The 16,748-nt window shown below is 40.7% G+C and overlaps 1 protein-coding gene and 1 pseudogene across 1 annotated transcript; both read right to left on the bottom strand.

Moving 5' to 3' along the window:
• Positions 1–1,622: 1,622 nt before the first annotated feature.
• Positions 1,623–5,837, bottom strand: LOC139456007 (uncharacterized). The gene is made up of 3 exons (XM_071237527.1): positions 5,638–5,837; positions 4,861–5,059; positions 1,623–2,045 (listed from the first exon to the last, which is right to left on the bottom strand). Exons 1-3 carry the CDS (start codon positions 5,835–5,837, stop codon positions 1,623–1,625), a joined length of 822 nt encoding a protein of 273 aa, XP_071093628.1.
• A 7,035-nt stretch (positions 5,838–12,872) lies between these two features.
• LOC139455202 (uncharacterized) lies at positions 12,873–16,164 on the bottom strand (annotated as a pseudogene).
• Between the last annotated feature and the right edge of the window lie 584 nt (positions 16,165–16,748).

The following is a 16,748-nucleotide window of genomic DNA, read 5'->3' as shown; positions in this document are numbered from 1 at the left end:
TGTGTCTACCTTGTCATACGCCAACTTCTAAGTAATGCCTATAAAACAATTTAATTCTTTCATGGTTGGATGCGAGATCAGAAGAGCCGCACATCATCTAATTGTCAACAGATAGTGCTTTCTGTTGTCGCGTGAAACATTCCCCCTCGGTGAGAGCACGTGCAGCGACAGAGTTACACAGCACTGAACGTCACTGTATCCGGGCTACCGCGGGGTCTTCGGAGTCAGTGTCCGTACATTTGGAATGTCCGTCACTGGCCATCGTCATTGTAACACTGGCTACATGAGTAGCACTTGTTGTCACACCATGTGCTCTTTTATCATAACTTTTGAGGTGTATTTTAGTAGGGGTAGATGTCATCCTTAATACTGGAACGGGTCGCCCAAATAACACCATTTTGACATGTGAAAAGCATGCGTTTTGTCTCTTGATTATATAAAGCCATGTCTTAGCAGTTTTAAGACACAGTTGATCTTTCACTGTTGTGATACCTGGCCAGGAGAAAGGCTTTTGTGAGTATAATAATGTTATTTCGAAAATAAATATACTTAACAACAAAAGTTCCTGTTACATTGAATAAGATTTAATGCAAAGTTATGTTTTTTACCAAATCTGAAACAATTTCGGTTTGCAACAGATAAAAGACTCCTTTTAGTGTTAAAATGGTTAATCTGCCATAGTGACTTCAGAAAATGTGTGAATTCATAAAAAACATGAACATGCCAAAATGTCAATTTACAAATCAATATTATGTGTGTCCACCTTTGGTGGCGATGCAAGTGTAGCAGGACGTGGAGTCATCCCACAGATGACATCCTTACCTTGTCAGCATGCTGACGGGGTTAACCTCTTTGGTCATGTGGACAAGGCGTCCGACCTCGGATCAGAAGGTGAGTGGTTCGAATCCCATCACGGGACTCGGAAATTTTATGGCCGGTACACAAGCAACACATCTTCGTCTTATGGAACAGACCAGGCGTCGCACAAAGTCCTGTGGGATATCTGTCCATATCTGCTGGAGCAGTTCCTGGAGTGTCGTGGAACACGTGGTTGACGTCGAAGGCACCGATCCATCTCATCCCGGCCCACATGTGCTCGATTGGTGAGAGGCCAGGGGAGCGACATTCACGTTGTTTTGTTGAAGGGATATCTACATTATGTACAACCTCATAAAGGCTGATGATGAAATGTAAAAGGTTACAAAATATTTCCCCGTATTTGAATTTTGATGACTCCCTTAATAGAATCCGACCTCGTCAATGTCGGACAAGTCCATTTTATGCACAGGTGGGTATTTCCCACACATTCTCAGTCCTTACATCGATTACCTGCACCTTTTCCCAATGACAATCGTCATATCTCTCTAAACTTTGGATGTGATTGATCGGCAGTTGCGTTTCTCTGCGTTGCCTAGCTACATCTATGGGGAACAACTCATCGGACACTCCCCTCTAAAATATAACGTAGTCTAATAAATGACGTCTCCAGAAAAGACGCCATGATAAAACAATGTTTTATCGTAAAATAAACAACCCTTCGTTCTTTCATTGTTCTTTGCGATGTATCAATATGCACTGAACAGAAACCATCAGTAACCATCACGGCCTGCTTAGAGCTGCTATCAGCGACTGCCACTAGACACCATCGAAGTCCGAATGACAGCCAGAGGGATGTTCTGCCACTCCTGCTCTAGTGCAGCAAATAGTTCCTGAAGTGTCTGTGGCGGTGGTTGACGTTGACGGACACGACGATCCAGCACGTCCCACAGATAGGGGGACAAGTCTGGAGAGCGGGCAGGCCAGGGTAGCGTAGGCACGTTGTTCTGACGCAAAAGCTTTGTGCAAACACGTGCGACGTGGGGTCTGGCTTTGTCCTGCTGAAAGATGGCGCCATTGGCGTTGATGGAGGGGACAACGTGGCGCTGCAGGAACTCGTCTCGGTAGCGTAGCCCAGAGAACCATCCACTCCTACAAGCGCTGTCCGGCCTCCGTGATGAATGCCTCCCCACACCATGACGTTTTCCACCTCCAAAACGATCCACTTGCTGAACGCAATTTTCAGCATAATGTTAGTTACGACGTCCGTACACGCGTCCATCAGCACGTCCCAGCAGAAAACGGGACTCGTCTGTGAACTGAACACTTCTCCATCTGCTTAATGCTTTTAACTCTCTGATGACACCACTGCAGACGTGCACGGAGATGATGCAGCGGCAGGATGTTACGCTGCACGGGTCTCCTGTCTAGAATACTGGCTGCTCTCAGACGATTTCGAACAGTATGATCCGATATTCGATGCAGTCCCGGTAGTTGTGAGGATGTTGACGCCGCCGTGGTGAAATGGTCCTGCAGCTGTGGAACCCGGATGTAGCGATTTTGGGGCTTGCATAAAAGTCAACTTTTGCATGGAATGCATGCTTTTCTGTAGCAGTTGCGTTTTTGTGACTTGATTACATACATGTACTACAATATTGAAAACCAAACTTTACTTGTTTGAAAAATACACTTAAATATTGGTGTCACAGGAACTTTAGTTGTTGAGTATATGTAATGATGCATAACCAATTATTTGAAATAACACTGTCATAGTTCGCTATATCTATGATCTCAAGAACATTTGTATGCATACAAAATCAATTAACAAGTAAAGCAAACTGAAATGTTGCAATAATTACAAAATAATTGTCGAATGAGCAAGCAAGCTTTAAACAACATTGCAGTAATATCGATTGAATACACAGGGCATTTGTGAAATCAGTCCCCGGTCCCCATCCGAGTGAACGAAAGTTTCACTACTCTTCCATCCCTCAATGATAGTGACAACTGATAATATTTCAAAACAGGACATGCCACCTTCAGGCAGGTGCTGCATATACGTGGGGAGAGGTGGAAATCGATTTTATATTTTTAATTCAAATCTGACTTTCAATCGTGATGTGCTATGACCATCTGTGCTAAGCTTTTATAACTGAGTTGGTCAGACAAAGGCAGCCGATAAGTATTCACAGTAAGTAGTGTTGGCTGTTTTCAATTTCAACGTCCCTCTATGTGACACAGAATGTAATCGATATGAATGTGAACAGTGACAACAGACCAGAGCCAGTCATTGTTCAAGTGGTACGGCTAAATACCCACTGCTCACAAGTGACAAATAAAAAATGCATCAGTCTATATTTAAGAACCTTTACATGCCAATCTGTATGAACGTCGGAGCTTAGTTCCCTAAAAACGAGAAGTCACGTGAGCGTCTGTATGCTCAACTTGCTCTACGGGAACATCTGTTGTAGTTTGTTTATAACAAATATATTCAAATAATATCATTTGATGAGAAAGGTCTGTTAAGAACTACCTCAGTAAGTCGGGTACAATGACAGCGCGTCTTAATACATTTACAACATTTACAAGTAAAAGACGTCAAAATGGCCGACACGATGGCCGAAGTTGTAAATGAGCCTCCTCTTCATTGATCAGTTGGTCGATCATTGGAAGGTCATGATAAAGAAGATTATGTGTCAAATAGATACGAAGGTAAATTCATAGATTGCTGTAGACTGTAAATGTCAGCCAAGACTAAAATGGAGTCGATATTACAATAGTTAAGGTGTATTTTTCACAAGGATGGATCAGTCATGTGACCGGCCTCTCTTGTAATGGAAAAAGCCGTATATCAAACTTTAAATTAAAAAATTAGAACAATCCAACAGATTATATGAAATATTATTGCTGATTTTACCGGCTTAAATTGGTCACTCAAGGTCTTAGAAAGGCATTTAGAAGTGATACTCTAGTCTGTATGTAGGGTGTCGTGTGATATTAGTTCACGGTAATGCGGCCATAGCCATAAAGGGGTACTTGACATGGCTTCTTAATAAACAAATATAGGCAGATATTTTGTGTCAGTTTCAGCAGCAAAGTGTTGTTTTCGCATGGGGAACCCGCCAGTTAGCTTGCATCCACAATGTGGAATCTGCTATACTATAATTACTATTATTTCAGACTTGGATAATGCGTGTCATCGTAACCCAAATGCGTTAATCGATGCTCATCATATTGATCACTGGATTGTGTGGTCCAGACTCGATTATTTACTGACAATCCTCATATAGCTGGAATATCGGCGTTAAACAACAAACATACAACAATTTGTCTTTTCCATCCCTCATCTGTTATGCTCTCTATTCTGTTCATACCACGGGTTAATTTGTTAATTAATTATTTTCATTACTGGTTCTCCAGGTCTTTTAAGATTCAAACGCCAGTATATTGCCACATCCGACATAAAGTTAATAAAGACCTCATCCACTGACTTGTTTTATAAGCATTACAGTAGATAGTTTAGACATGTCAATTTGCAATTTGTGTTGATGCGGTATATTATGGTAGCCGAGAGGGGACATCGCTCTATCGCTCTATCACTTTCTCGCGGGAGAGCAATATCCCCTCTTGGCCACTTTTGGGGGGCATGTGTATTGTGTCTATATACGATAAAAAGTATACTCTCTCAAAAAAGGGGCGGTCGGGTAGCGTTCTCTCGTCACGCCGAAGACCCGGGTTCGATTCCCGACATGGGTACAATGTGTGAAAGCCCATTTCTGGTGTCCCCCGCCGTGATATTGCTGGAATATTGCTAAAAGCAGCGTAAAACCATACTCACTCACTCACTCTCTCAAAAAAGAAACGCATATAAGAATTTAAACTACAGATTTCTTTTTATTTTGATACACTGTGGACAAGTTAATAGCAAATGGAATTCGAAGAAATTTTACACAGGAAATGTCAAGATATCACTGTTTAATAAGACAGCAGAAAAAGTCAGTTTATGAATCACACATCGACGTTTGATGGCGCTGAAGTCAGTACCTCGTATGACCACCATTTGCGTTCAGAACTGCGCGACATCGTCTCGGCATAGAACGAATTAGTCTCTGAATCTGATGTTGCTGCAATGTAGCCCACTCTGCCTGTAGTGCATGTGCTAGTTGCTGGAGTGTCTGGGGCTGTGGGTAACGCTGTCGCACTCGTCTGTCCCGGGCATCCGGATGTTCTATCGGGTTTAAGTCTGGTGATCCGGAGGGCCAAGCAGCACACTGATGTTCACATTCTGGAGGAAGGCCCTCGTGACACGTGCCGTATGAGGTCTGGCGTTATCCTGCTGGAATAGCTCCCTCTGGCGGTTGATAATGGGAAGGAGGTGTGGACGAAGGACTTGATCGCAGTAGCGTTGCGCTGTCAGGTTGCCTTGGATCAACACCAACTCACTTCTTCCAGTGTAGGATATGGCTCCCCACATCATCCCCCCCCCCCCCCTCCCTGCCGAATCTGTCCACCTGGGGGACACAGGCGTCGGCAAAACGGTCATGACGTCGTCTGTACACCCGCATTCTTCCATCGCGTCGTTCCAACAAAAATCTTGATTCATCGCTGAACCAGATTCGACTCCAATTCACCAAATGAACGCGATGACGTCGATGCTGCTGACGCATAACGGGGCCACAGTAGGGTCTTCTTGCTCTTAAACCTGCCTCTCGTAGTCTGTTCCTGACAGTCTGTGCAGACATCCTTCTCAATCCGGGTATTTGCCTAGCGGTAGTGGTCGCTGTAGCTGTTCGCTGACGCAGGTGATGTACCCGGATGTACCTGTCTTTCGCCGCAGTGATGACTCGAGGACGTCCACTTCTAAGCCCATCTTCCACCGAGTTCTGCTGCCGATATCTCTCCCAGAGACGGGAAATCGTGCTTTGATGAACATTCATTCGACGGGCAACTGTGAGTTGAGATTGTCCTGCTTCCAGGAGACCTATGGCGATGTGACGATTGGCGCGGCTCAGTCTTGGCATTTTGCAGTCTTCACAAACTTCCAAATAAAGTGAATGAAAAAAGACGGAGATCGATCTTTTATACCCATCCACGACACGAGGTGGTCCCCGAGTTTCCCGCGCATTGCACGTGCAAAACGTGTTCTGTGACATTAAATGCGTCTATCGAAAATCATGGTTTAACATACGTGTTTTTCATGCGGGATGCGTTTGGATATGACGTTTTAAGACAAACACCAGAGAAATCATTATCAAAACAAATATTTTTGAAAAACCCACCCTGTTACATTTCTTCATCAAATTACAATTTTCGTTATGCGTTCCCTTTTTGAGAGAGTATATATACGTAAAACCACAGCAAATAATTATTAAAGGAGACCTCAGTCTCCTTAAGTGGCTGATCATTTAATATACGGATATAAGGGGGATGGGGGTGGGGGTTGGAGGTAGTGGCGGTAGTGGCGGTAGTGGCGGTGTTCATAACATAGCGTGCATACAAGACAGATAAAAACGCCACGTGACAATATTTCACATCAAATAATTACAGAATGCATTGTGTCACAGTGGTTATAGTGAGAGCTACGAATGACTGCAGGGTTTTACAGTTGTTAAAGCATTATAAATCAAATATACCCCCTCAGGTAGGTGATAACCCAGACTGACTGCACACTTGACCTACCCTGCTGACCGGTGCTTATGCAAATGATGCAGTTCGAAGTTCACAACACGAAAGACAAGATGCCTGAGCCTTGTTATCCTAGCCAGTAAACACCTGCAGTTAATTATGATTACAATTAAGATTTAAGCTGAAAACAACATATCTGGATCTGTGCATAGAAATTCAAAATGATAGCAGTCTCTGTACCAAGATGTTTGACAAGAGGGACAATTTCTATTGTGACACCATACATTTCTTTTCAGGAGAGCAATATACCATAGGTCCAAGCATGTTCATATTATCCAGACGGAAACACGTGTGTTGTTTACATCTAACCCATTCAATAAAGATAACACCATCGTACTCCTGTTTGGGTAATTCCTGACACTCTATGGTAGACATTCAGAGGAACTTGCTAAACATGACGCGTCGCTTGTGAACAGTTGGTCATGAGTACACCAATGTCAGGACAGTTGTTCATCCGTTCACCAATGTCACACTAATATCAATCTCGCATGAGCACACCCATGTCAGGACTTGAGCACAGCAATGAGAGGACGGTCGGGCATTGAGCGCATAAATGTCCGGGCATAAACACACTAATGATGAGAGTATTAATGTGGGGAAACTTGTATGCAGCTAAAAACACACATGACTGTTCAGAGACAGTAAATTCGAGATCCAAATGTTCGTTGCATACATGTAAGCCGTTTCTGTGTTTTTTCGTGTAATAAATTTTTTAACATTGATACCCATTTACGAATGAAAAAGAGAAAATGTTCATTAGGCTTTTGAAACTCCAACCTAATTCAAAAGTATTATTATCAATGCTTCCCTCTGTAGTTCTCTGTGTATATGTGGACTCACACAGCAATGCATTTACCCCTGACGCTATTGTCACTGACTATGACCTTAAGGTCATTATGACGTCACAAACATAATGTTGACTGTACTACTTTCTCAGGCACATTCTTGAACACACCAATGACAGGGCAGTCGGGCATGAACACACCAATGACAGGTCAGTCGGGCATGAACACACAAATGTCAGGTCAGTCGGTTATGAACACACAAATGTCAGGTCAGTCGGGCATGAGCACAGCAATGTCGGGACAGTCGGTCATAAGCTCACCAATGTCAGTACAGTCGGACATGATCACACCAATGTCAGGTCAGTCGGGCATGAACACACCAATGACGGGGCAGTCGGGTATGAACACACAAATGTCGGACAGTCGGTCATGATCACAGACGAATATTGGGACGGTAAATCCCATATTTCCCCTTGTGTAGGCGATTATCCCGACTGAGCTAAGCTACAAATGACCTTTACCCTTTGGACAGGTGATAACTTTGTGATGTTACGGTGGATATTGTGGAAGCTACAAATCCTGTTTACACTCTCAGACAGGCGATAACATGGAATTACTGCGCGATGTTACGGTGGTTATTGCGGTATCCACAAATCCTGTTTACACTCTTAGATACGTGATAACATGGAATTGCTGTGCAATGTTACAGTGGTTATTGTGGAAGCTACAAATCACATATACCCCATTAGACATCCTTTTAACAATAAAGATCAATGCACGTTGCACCGATAATTGCGACAAATACATTTCCATATTCATGTACGATAATACATTCAGAGAGCTTTTCTAAGGCCTTGAATCTTGTCACCTTGATACAAGAATTTTTTAGCAAGACTTGTATGACGCTTTTTGAAATATTCGTAGAAAGTACATGCTCAATTGTACCTTAAAACTTGTGAAATTTTGACTATTGGAAGTAATCCGTCTTGTCGTACAGTTTTGGGCATAGTTTTGTCACTCTGACTCTTTGTGCATAAATCTGAAATCTTTTTTTTATTCTTGTTGTGTTCCAACATTAAAGTCCAATTTGGGTTATGTGTTGCTTGAAGATACAAGCAAAATGACTTTCTGTGGACACTGATCAACCCTCGGAAATGATGTAACATGTTGATACTTACAAATGTATGGAAAAGATAAAACAGCTCCGTAGAGAAGTAATTTCCAGTGATCTATTTATTTAATTTTACCACTATTTCTCATTTCACGTCCTGTGGAATTTGTTTTGGAAGATAATCGAGACTGATTCCTCTCTGGCGTTGACTTTTAAATTTCTTTTGATTTATAAAATAAATATTCTTGCCAACCTCTCTTGATGAGACGTAAAATCACACAGCGACCGCGTGTGTAAATCAGTTAGACCAAGTACAAAGTATTCTGTAAGCTCATGTTCCTCCAGTTTGTTCAAAGAAATAATTACTTCTGGTTTCCAAAACAAATAGGTATACAAACTGAACACCTTGAGCAAAACAAAGCCAAATAGTTCTAGCTCAGTTTATAACAAAAGTATGAGTACTTTCTGTCTTTGTACTGTGTCATTTATAAATAAAGTTCCATGCTCATGGCTCGTTTTACAAGAAAACTATCAGTTTTTGAATTGTCTAACTTCCCGATTCAGATAATACTTTCTTACGGCATTAACACTTTAAATCTGAAGGCCAAAGGTGTTTTCTCGCTGTTGGCACTTCTAGTTTGGATTATATCACTTCTGGTTTCGAAAATATTTCCTTATTTACCGAGAACTTAAAAACGGAATTCTCATGAGTTGAGTACTTCCGGTTTGGAATATGTCTCATCTGTTGCTTCGGATACAGATGCTTACTACATATTAGGACTTTAAAGAAAAAAGTATTATGGCTGTAGCTTACCTTGAAACTTAGCGATTTGTACTTGAAATAAAGGATGCCTGCCTATCACTTTTCAACTGAATGTACTGTAACTTTAGCTCAATTTATTGCAAAGCTAAATGTAGATGACACGTGTGACCTTAAACCAAAGGAACACATCCATTAAGTACAGTCAGCAAGATTGAAAAATATGGTAAATAATGGACAAAGATCATAGTAATTCCCGTTACATGTATTTATTTTGTCACTCTCTCTTTAACAAAAAAATGTGTTTTCTCTAATGGACTTTAAAAAATGAATAGAAACATTACCAAGGTTATTCTATTATTTTACAACAGATTCTCGTTGGATACAAAGGTAGATAATTGGCGTATTTCCCATATTTTATTTATGCTTCGTCTTAATAAAATACGTTACAAAACACCTTTTCGCTGCCTTTACATTGATGCATGAACTGGTCAACAGTCAAACAATTCCACGGTAATGAGGCTTCAAATACAACAGCTTCAAATACAACGAGTATTTGAAGCCTCATTACCGTGACACTACAGTATAAATTGATAAGCATCTCATAATGGTGTCACATGCCAGATCTAGAAGCTGTTGGGCCTATAGCGTCTGATATGCATGATACTTCATGCCAGTTTGTGAAATTATTGTATTCAGACAGTTTTCAATCCTTACTTTTGACAATTAACTAAGAACCCTAAATGCTCTGAACTTTAGCGTCTATCGACGCTATCGACTTTAGCGTCTAACGAATTAAAAAACAAACTTTACATAATGAGTTTTAAAAAAGACACACAAGGCACACAAAAATGTTTTGCCAGTTACTTTCGGACAGAAGTAGCATTCAATATGGCGGCCACCAATGCACGTATCTTAGCATTCTAAAAGACAGTTTGTGACGTGGAAGTAAGCAAAATGTAGAAGCTGCTGATGCTCGGATAGATACCGACGAGAGGATTTTGTCAGACAGCTACTGAGAACACTGCTGCAATCTTCAATCCAATACGGCTGCCACACCATGTCATTGGCGACATGGGACGTCGAGGCGAAATTGATTAGCATCTGATGCTGCTGTCGCATGCCAGCTTTAAAAGCCATCAAACTATCGGTTTCTGTGAGAGTTGCTCTTAGTTTCTTAATTTTGAATTATCCGCCACTGGACATTGGGCCTAGAGCATTTGAGTCTTAGTGTTATCTACTTCACATAAGTCCAGATGCTGATGATTTTGGGGAAGAGATTCTGTCCACTGGTTGTTGAGTTATATCTTGCACAAGAGAATGGCGGAATAATAAATAATAATAAACGACAAACAGAACCATTACAATAGGGCTCTTGCCTGTTAGACTGGGTCTCCTAATTATAGAATCACCGAGTACGTTACTTGCTTTTAAGTAAAAATGGCACAACATATATGGCACTATAATGAGGAACCATTTTAGCAAACGAGTACCCCACCTTACTTAACATCAGTGAACTTCTGTATTTTTTTAACTTTTTGTATTACAGGGTGTGTTCATTATACATTTCTGTGTTCATACATCCAATGTGAAAAGACCAGTATCTATTGCGTGCACCAGTTACCACAGAGACACCGTTCCGAAATAAGACCCAAAATAAGATCTGTGACGGTAAATGAGACACCCGGGTGAAACATTTTATACAAAGGAAGAGCAAGATAAAATTGGTATTCACTACCATAAACATAGCTGCACCTCTCCAGCTGGAAGGTAGTAGTCGTATGAATTCATGGTAACGAGTAACGTATTAATGATGAAATAAGCCACTGATAACAATAGCACTTCCCTTCATAGCAGTTCCACGTGTCACAGATGATGGTAGGTGTGTTTACAAAGGACATACTTTGCCTACATATCAGAAATATTACTGTTTTTGAGCATATGATGACTGAATCTTCCTGTGAGTTCCACTCACAGTTTGGCTCTGCTACGTAATTATGATATTTTCTACAGTCATTTGGATTGGGTATTGTTTAAAGCGTCTTAAAATAACTCGTTTACCCAATCAGTGCTGCTGTCGATTCAACAGTGAATTTCTATAATGCTCACAGTTTGCAGCTATCCATAGTTTTGAATCCATGTCATGAGTACATTATGTCTCTTGTGTTATGAAACAATTTATTTCACATCAGTTTACACGGATTTTAGGTACGCTTGGTATATCTGGCTCGGCGGAGCTTGGTGAACGTCGTGAGCACCCTAGTGCCATACACCGGGTAGGAACTATGTTATTTTGCATTCTCGTATGTTTATGTGATACTTAGTATCACATCTATTCCATTTGATATACGTATTGCATTAAGACGTCTGTGTCATATATATTTAATTTGAAGATATTTTGAAGATATGAGTTAATCAAGGAGTTATCTCCCCTTGTTGTATTGTCATACGATCTGTCATTTATGCTTCACCTAATTTGTGTAATGGACTGTTTTTAAGCCTCAAGTATATTGTATGACGCTGTTTTTATTGAATGATATATTGTTTCAGGGTGTGTTAATTGATCTGAATAAAACGTTCTCACCCCGTAACGAGTGTCTTGGACCTTGGGTGTTGCCTAAAATCTAACATGTCAATGTAACTTGCGTGTCTTTGGGCCGATGTCATTTCATTCAATAAACCATTATTTGATTGATTGATTTAGATGATAAGCTGCAATGTTAGCCCTTTATCAATTAGGAAACCATACATGTTAAATACCTTGTGTAATGACACTGACCAGAAGCTCATCAGTGGCGATATAGGATGGGTCTTCCATGCTTGTCATAAAAGGCGACTATGCTTGTCGTAAGAGGCGACTTTGATCGGGTGGTCAGGCTCGCTGATTTGGTTGATGCATGTCATCGTATCCCAATTGCATGGATCAATGCTCATGATGTCAAGCACTTAATTACCCACGTGGTGAAGAAAACAGGTTTCATTCATTTTGACTGGATAACCGTGACCTCTGTCGAGGGTCCCAATGAGCGTGACGTATCCGACCACTTTCGCGACTTTCAATTTGATTTAACTTAAAAGGTTAGGCGTAGTGAAATGAAAGTTTGCTGCGTACAAACAACAATGCACTTGAATTACCAAAAGTTGAAGAAATTCAGGAATCAGAAATTAGGAGCACATTGTTAATGCGTATGCATAGAAATGTCAACAATGCTCATACTTGGGCATATGTCAATATTCACTCGTGAACATTCTCTGGTACTTGACCTTGCTGTCAGATACCCTAGAAGGTCCACTCGTTTCATAAAAATGGTATCAAACGAGAATAGTGTAGTATTCTCTATGGATTGACGATAAGTTTTCAGCTATGACCTTCAGCCAACAATACCTAAACTGACTGGTCAACGTGGTCAGTCTGTCCTTACATAATGAGACAACCAAATGCTATCATTCGTTCTTCATGCACCTCAATAAACTTACATATACAGTTTCAAATGGTGTGTTTGTTTGGTTTGTTTGTTGTTTAACGTCTTAAGTCGCCTCTTACGACAAGCATAGTCACCTGTCACGATAAGGATGGGTTGCTGAAGACCTATTCTATCCCGGATCTTCACAGTTTTAAATGGATATCATTAGAAAGCTGAATGTGTTTATCAGATGTATGTAAGACACAGTTAATGTACATATTTGACAGATAGTTTGGACAATATGGAGTGTTTTATTTTGTACAAACAGCACAGGACATCTCCCAGCCATTAACATATGGTGGACATGGCAGGGCACCACAGATAGACTCGACCAGGTACAGTAGATGTCCGTTTTTGTTTGCATGGCCTCCATTTATGGATTCTGGATCTTCATCTACACACACATAATCACTTGAACCTGTGTGTTCAGTGGAACCCCCGAAGAGGTACCCCTTGTATTCCAGATGCCACTCAGGGAAGCAATCATTCCTGGCAGGGACCATGACAGCACTCCTCCTGTGACGACTGCGGCACACCACACAAGGTACATCATGTTCATACATGTTTCGTAGTGGAAGAGAGGGATGTTCAACTTGATACTCAGTTCCATAAAGATAACTGCGTGAACCAGCGGTAGAATGATTGGCGTAGATCGGAGAGTCAGGAAGGCACAGAGTTGTCCCTGGTCCACCCTTGGCCTGGTAATGGCTTCCACCTGCATAACCTGGGAGATTGAAAGGGACTAGCATTTACTTGTGTTTTAGTCAAATCAAATAGTTGCCTGGAAACCAAACAATTTAGAGATTACTTGTGCTCAACATATTGTTAATGCATTGATAAGTCTAAGTTAATCAATTTGCTGAGTCTTTGTTAAGACAAGAGGTGAATTCTATTTATCATTTTTCATCTGAAAGGTTACCCTTTTTACAAATATAAAACGTCAACGCCCGAGAATACTCAATTTCGATTGTTCACAGAAACAGATTCCATTGGGTGTAAAAGGCAAAATAGTAGTGAAATTATGTAAATGGATAACTGAAAAGTATTGATGTTCGCAAAGAGGGTACGCATGTCCATTTCTACCAGCAACCGCGAATGTAGACCATGTACAAAGTACGTTGATATCTCATATGGAAAAATTATGTAAAATCTCACAGCAACAGGCGAGTGTACATCATTTAAACCAAGTACAACATACGTTTGTAAGCAAATGCAAATATTATTCTTAGCGTGATACACGTAGCCACGTGATCCTCCGAACGAAAAATATCACGAGATAATGGTAAAATGTTTGCCAGCAGAGACTGCTGACACCAGAAATGTGGACATGCTTCCGGAACATAATGCTGGGCTATTACCTTGGGCATGGCATGTTTACTGAAGTTGTATCAGATATGCATGCGTGATGATCAGTTTTAATCATGGATGTTTTGGAAATCTGCATGGTTTGATGTAGTGTAACCTTATTGTCATTAAGTCAACTTTATATTCTGCTTTCTCTGAAGCTCTTCGAAATCTTCATAGAATGAGCTTAAAAGGGGATAAAACAAGTACTGGCCGGCATTATATGCTTCTAAGTGAGGTATGCATGAAGCATTGTATCTCAGTAGGCTAATACTATGCAACTGGCATCAGTAAGGGTTCGCACAAGCAGCCACACATAGAATGTCTGTATTCACGTCGCTATACAAGTGCAATCATCTTGAACACAACGTTAAACCTCATCTCATCTCACCTAATAAATAACATTGCTGACGCCAAAGAGTTTGCTTTTGATATAAGAATGGAGATAAACATACTGTGTTTCCAGTGTAGAGCAAGATTAAATTTGGAATCGAATGCACAGCAGCGTTAGCTATCCAAAATACATATCTTATATGTGATTTATATATCGACAAATATTGATCGAAAACAATTCGTGTAAAGTACATTCATGATTGTTCATACATGAAATGGAGTATATTTGATATTGTCCTTTTCAAGTTAATTTTATATGTCCTAACGAAGGAAGGCAAAGCAGAGCCTTACTGAAGAGATGAGATATTCTACCATTTAATAAGTTTCCTTTGATTCAACTGACACCCTGACAATGTTTAAAACCCAGCTATGACCCGCTTTTGAAAAAAACCCAAAACTATTTACTAACTTTTGACGCTCCGAAAAAGTATCTCTCGAAATGCTTTACCTTTATACATGACATCATTTCTTGATGGACATGTTGTCTTTCCCCACCGAGTGAACACAGCTCCTCCACCTGAAAAAAACATAGATTCCAGTACAGACAAATAAATACATGGTGGGGAGAGACATGCAGTTTTATACTTTTCGCATTTTTTGCTGTATTATTCAAAGTACATGAGATAGTGTAAACGGTTGAATACAGACGTCGGCAACATAATTTTCATGAATTGAAAGCAATCATCAAGTATTAAAATCATCATCTGATATATACCTTCGCGCCATCAAAGACTAAACATACACAGAAACACAAAGGCGTGATTACCCGAGTTCCTACTTTGTGGAGTGGAGGTCACTGGCTCAGGAACCTTCTCCCCCAGATAGAGGCTTAGCAGCGACCTCAGCTCATGCAAAAACTGCCTGTTCGGGGAAGCCGAGCACGGAGTGATGACATCAGTCTTGTTTTTCTTCAAGGAAGCACCTCCAAAACACAAAGCAAAGTAGCCACGTCATGTGTTTTTAAGTTTTCCCTTTTCATTTTTTCATTATTGAATGCTAGCAACATGGGTACAATATATCTTCTGCAAAACATATCCATTTTTTTAAAACAACGGAACACTTGAATCTTAACAAAGATAAGAATGTCCCATCCAGCTAGTTATTCAACGTATCCATATACTTGTCTGTGTTGGTCATCTCCGTATGGACAGCTCCTTTAGAACTTCTGGGTCCAGGCAACCTCAGATAGTTGTAAGTGGCGACTAAATGAAAGCTGTGGTCAGTGGTCAACTTGGTTGATTGCGTGTCATCGTGCCCTTGCGCCGTTGATCGTGGTTCAGTCGTGTGCCCACACTCGATATTTTATCGACCGCCATCATACAATTGGAATATTGTTGAATGTGGCGTTCAACAACGGACAAAATGTCCCTCAAATAGCCCATGCGTTCAACTTCATAGAGAGTGTGCAGATGAATAAAAACTATATATCTAGTTCCGAACGCCAGAGATAACATGTCTGATTTATAAAACAAGTACCAAACTGGGTGGACAGTTGAATAGTGACCTCAATAGTTGAAAACTGAGTACAACTTGCTTATAAGTAATGTTTGAAGTGCAAGGTTTGTTGTTGAGGACTGCAAGACGAAAACCTCGAAGCTACAAATAACACACCCATCCTGCTTACAACTACTCGCTAAGAAGTTAACATCAATACACACATTATGATCATTTGTAAAGATAATTGAAACTATAGTTACCTGCACCAAGTCCCAGGCTGAGGAGGAGGATGAACGTTGTATGCAGCATCATCATTGTCTTCATTCAACACCGACAGTGAAGGTAGAGAGGGGAGACATATATACTCATCTACCAGGACCTAACACCTACTCGAATGTTTCTGAACAAATGTTACCAAACATCACAGTTGTTTAAAAGATAAATATCCCACTCGTGTAAAGTGTGACCTAATCATCAGTCGGCCCGTACGGGGTGTCTCCAGCTGTGATGGTGTTGGAATATAGCTGAAAAGGGCGAAAATCCATTCCCACTCAATCACTCAGAGGTATCAGTTGAAAATGCATTTTATCCAACACGTACGAGCTGAGGCTAAATAACTTATGTTTATACCTCCGAAAATATCCATACCATGTATTAAATGTTTGGTCATTCATTTTATCTTATGTGGAAAACACTGCCATTCGTTTTTGTTTTGTATGTTAAATAAAGATGTGTAACTGATGCATGATGAAATGTTGATATTATCTGTGTTTAATTATTGATGAATGAGTATCAGAAGATGAGACCATGACAGGACACACATCATGCTGTGGTGTAATTACAGTGCTGTAGTACACTACATGATACACATGCTCACACCTGGCCCTGATTGCTTCACACGTCATGTATTGTTCAACACAGGCCTTAATGGCTGTGTTCACAAAACCAGCAAG

Source organism: Haliotis cracherodii, unplaced genomic scaffold (genome assembly GCF_022045235.1).
Source record: "Haliotis cracherodii isolate W230 unplaced genomic scaffold, xgHalCrac1.p SCAF_11, whole genome shotgun sequence".
NCBI lineage: Eukaryota > Metazoa > Mollusca > Gastropoda > Lepetellida > Haliotidae > Haliotis > Haliotis cracherodii.
The sequence above is the reverse complement of the archived record's forward strand: the minus strand, read 5'-3'. Positions and strand labels throughout refer to the sequence as shown.

Coding starts and splice junctions, on each gene's coding strand:
- LOC139456007 (XM_071237527.1), bottom strand. CDS start 5,837: ATGCCAAGACTGAGCCGCGCCAATCGTCACATCGCCATAGGTCTCCTG. Junction 5,060..5,637: donor ATCACTGCGGCGAAAGACAG/GTACATCCGGGT, acceptor CCGGATCACCAG/ACTTAAACCCGATAGAACAT. Junction 2,046..4,860: donor GCAAATGGTGGTCATACGAG/GTACTGACTTCA, acceptor AATTGCGTTCAG/CAAGTGGATCGTTTTGGAGG.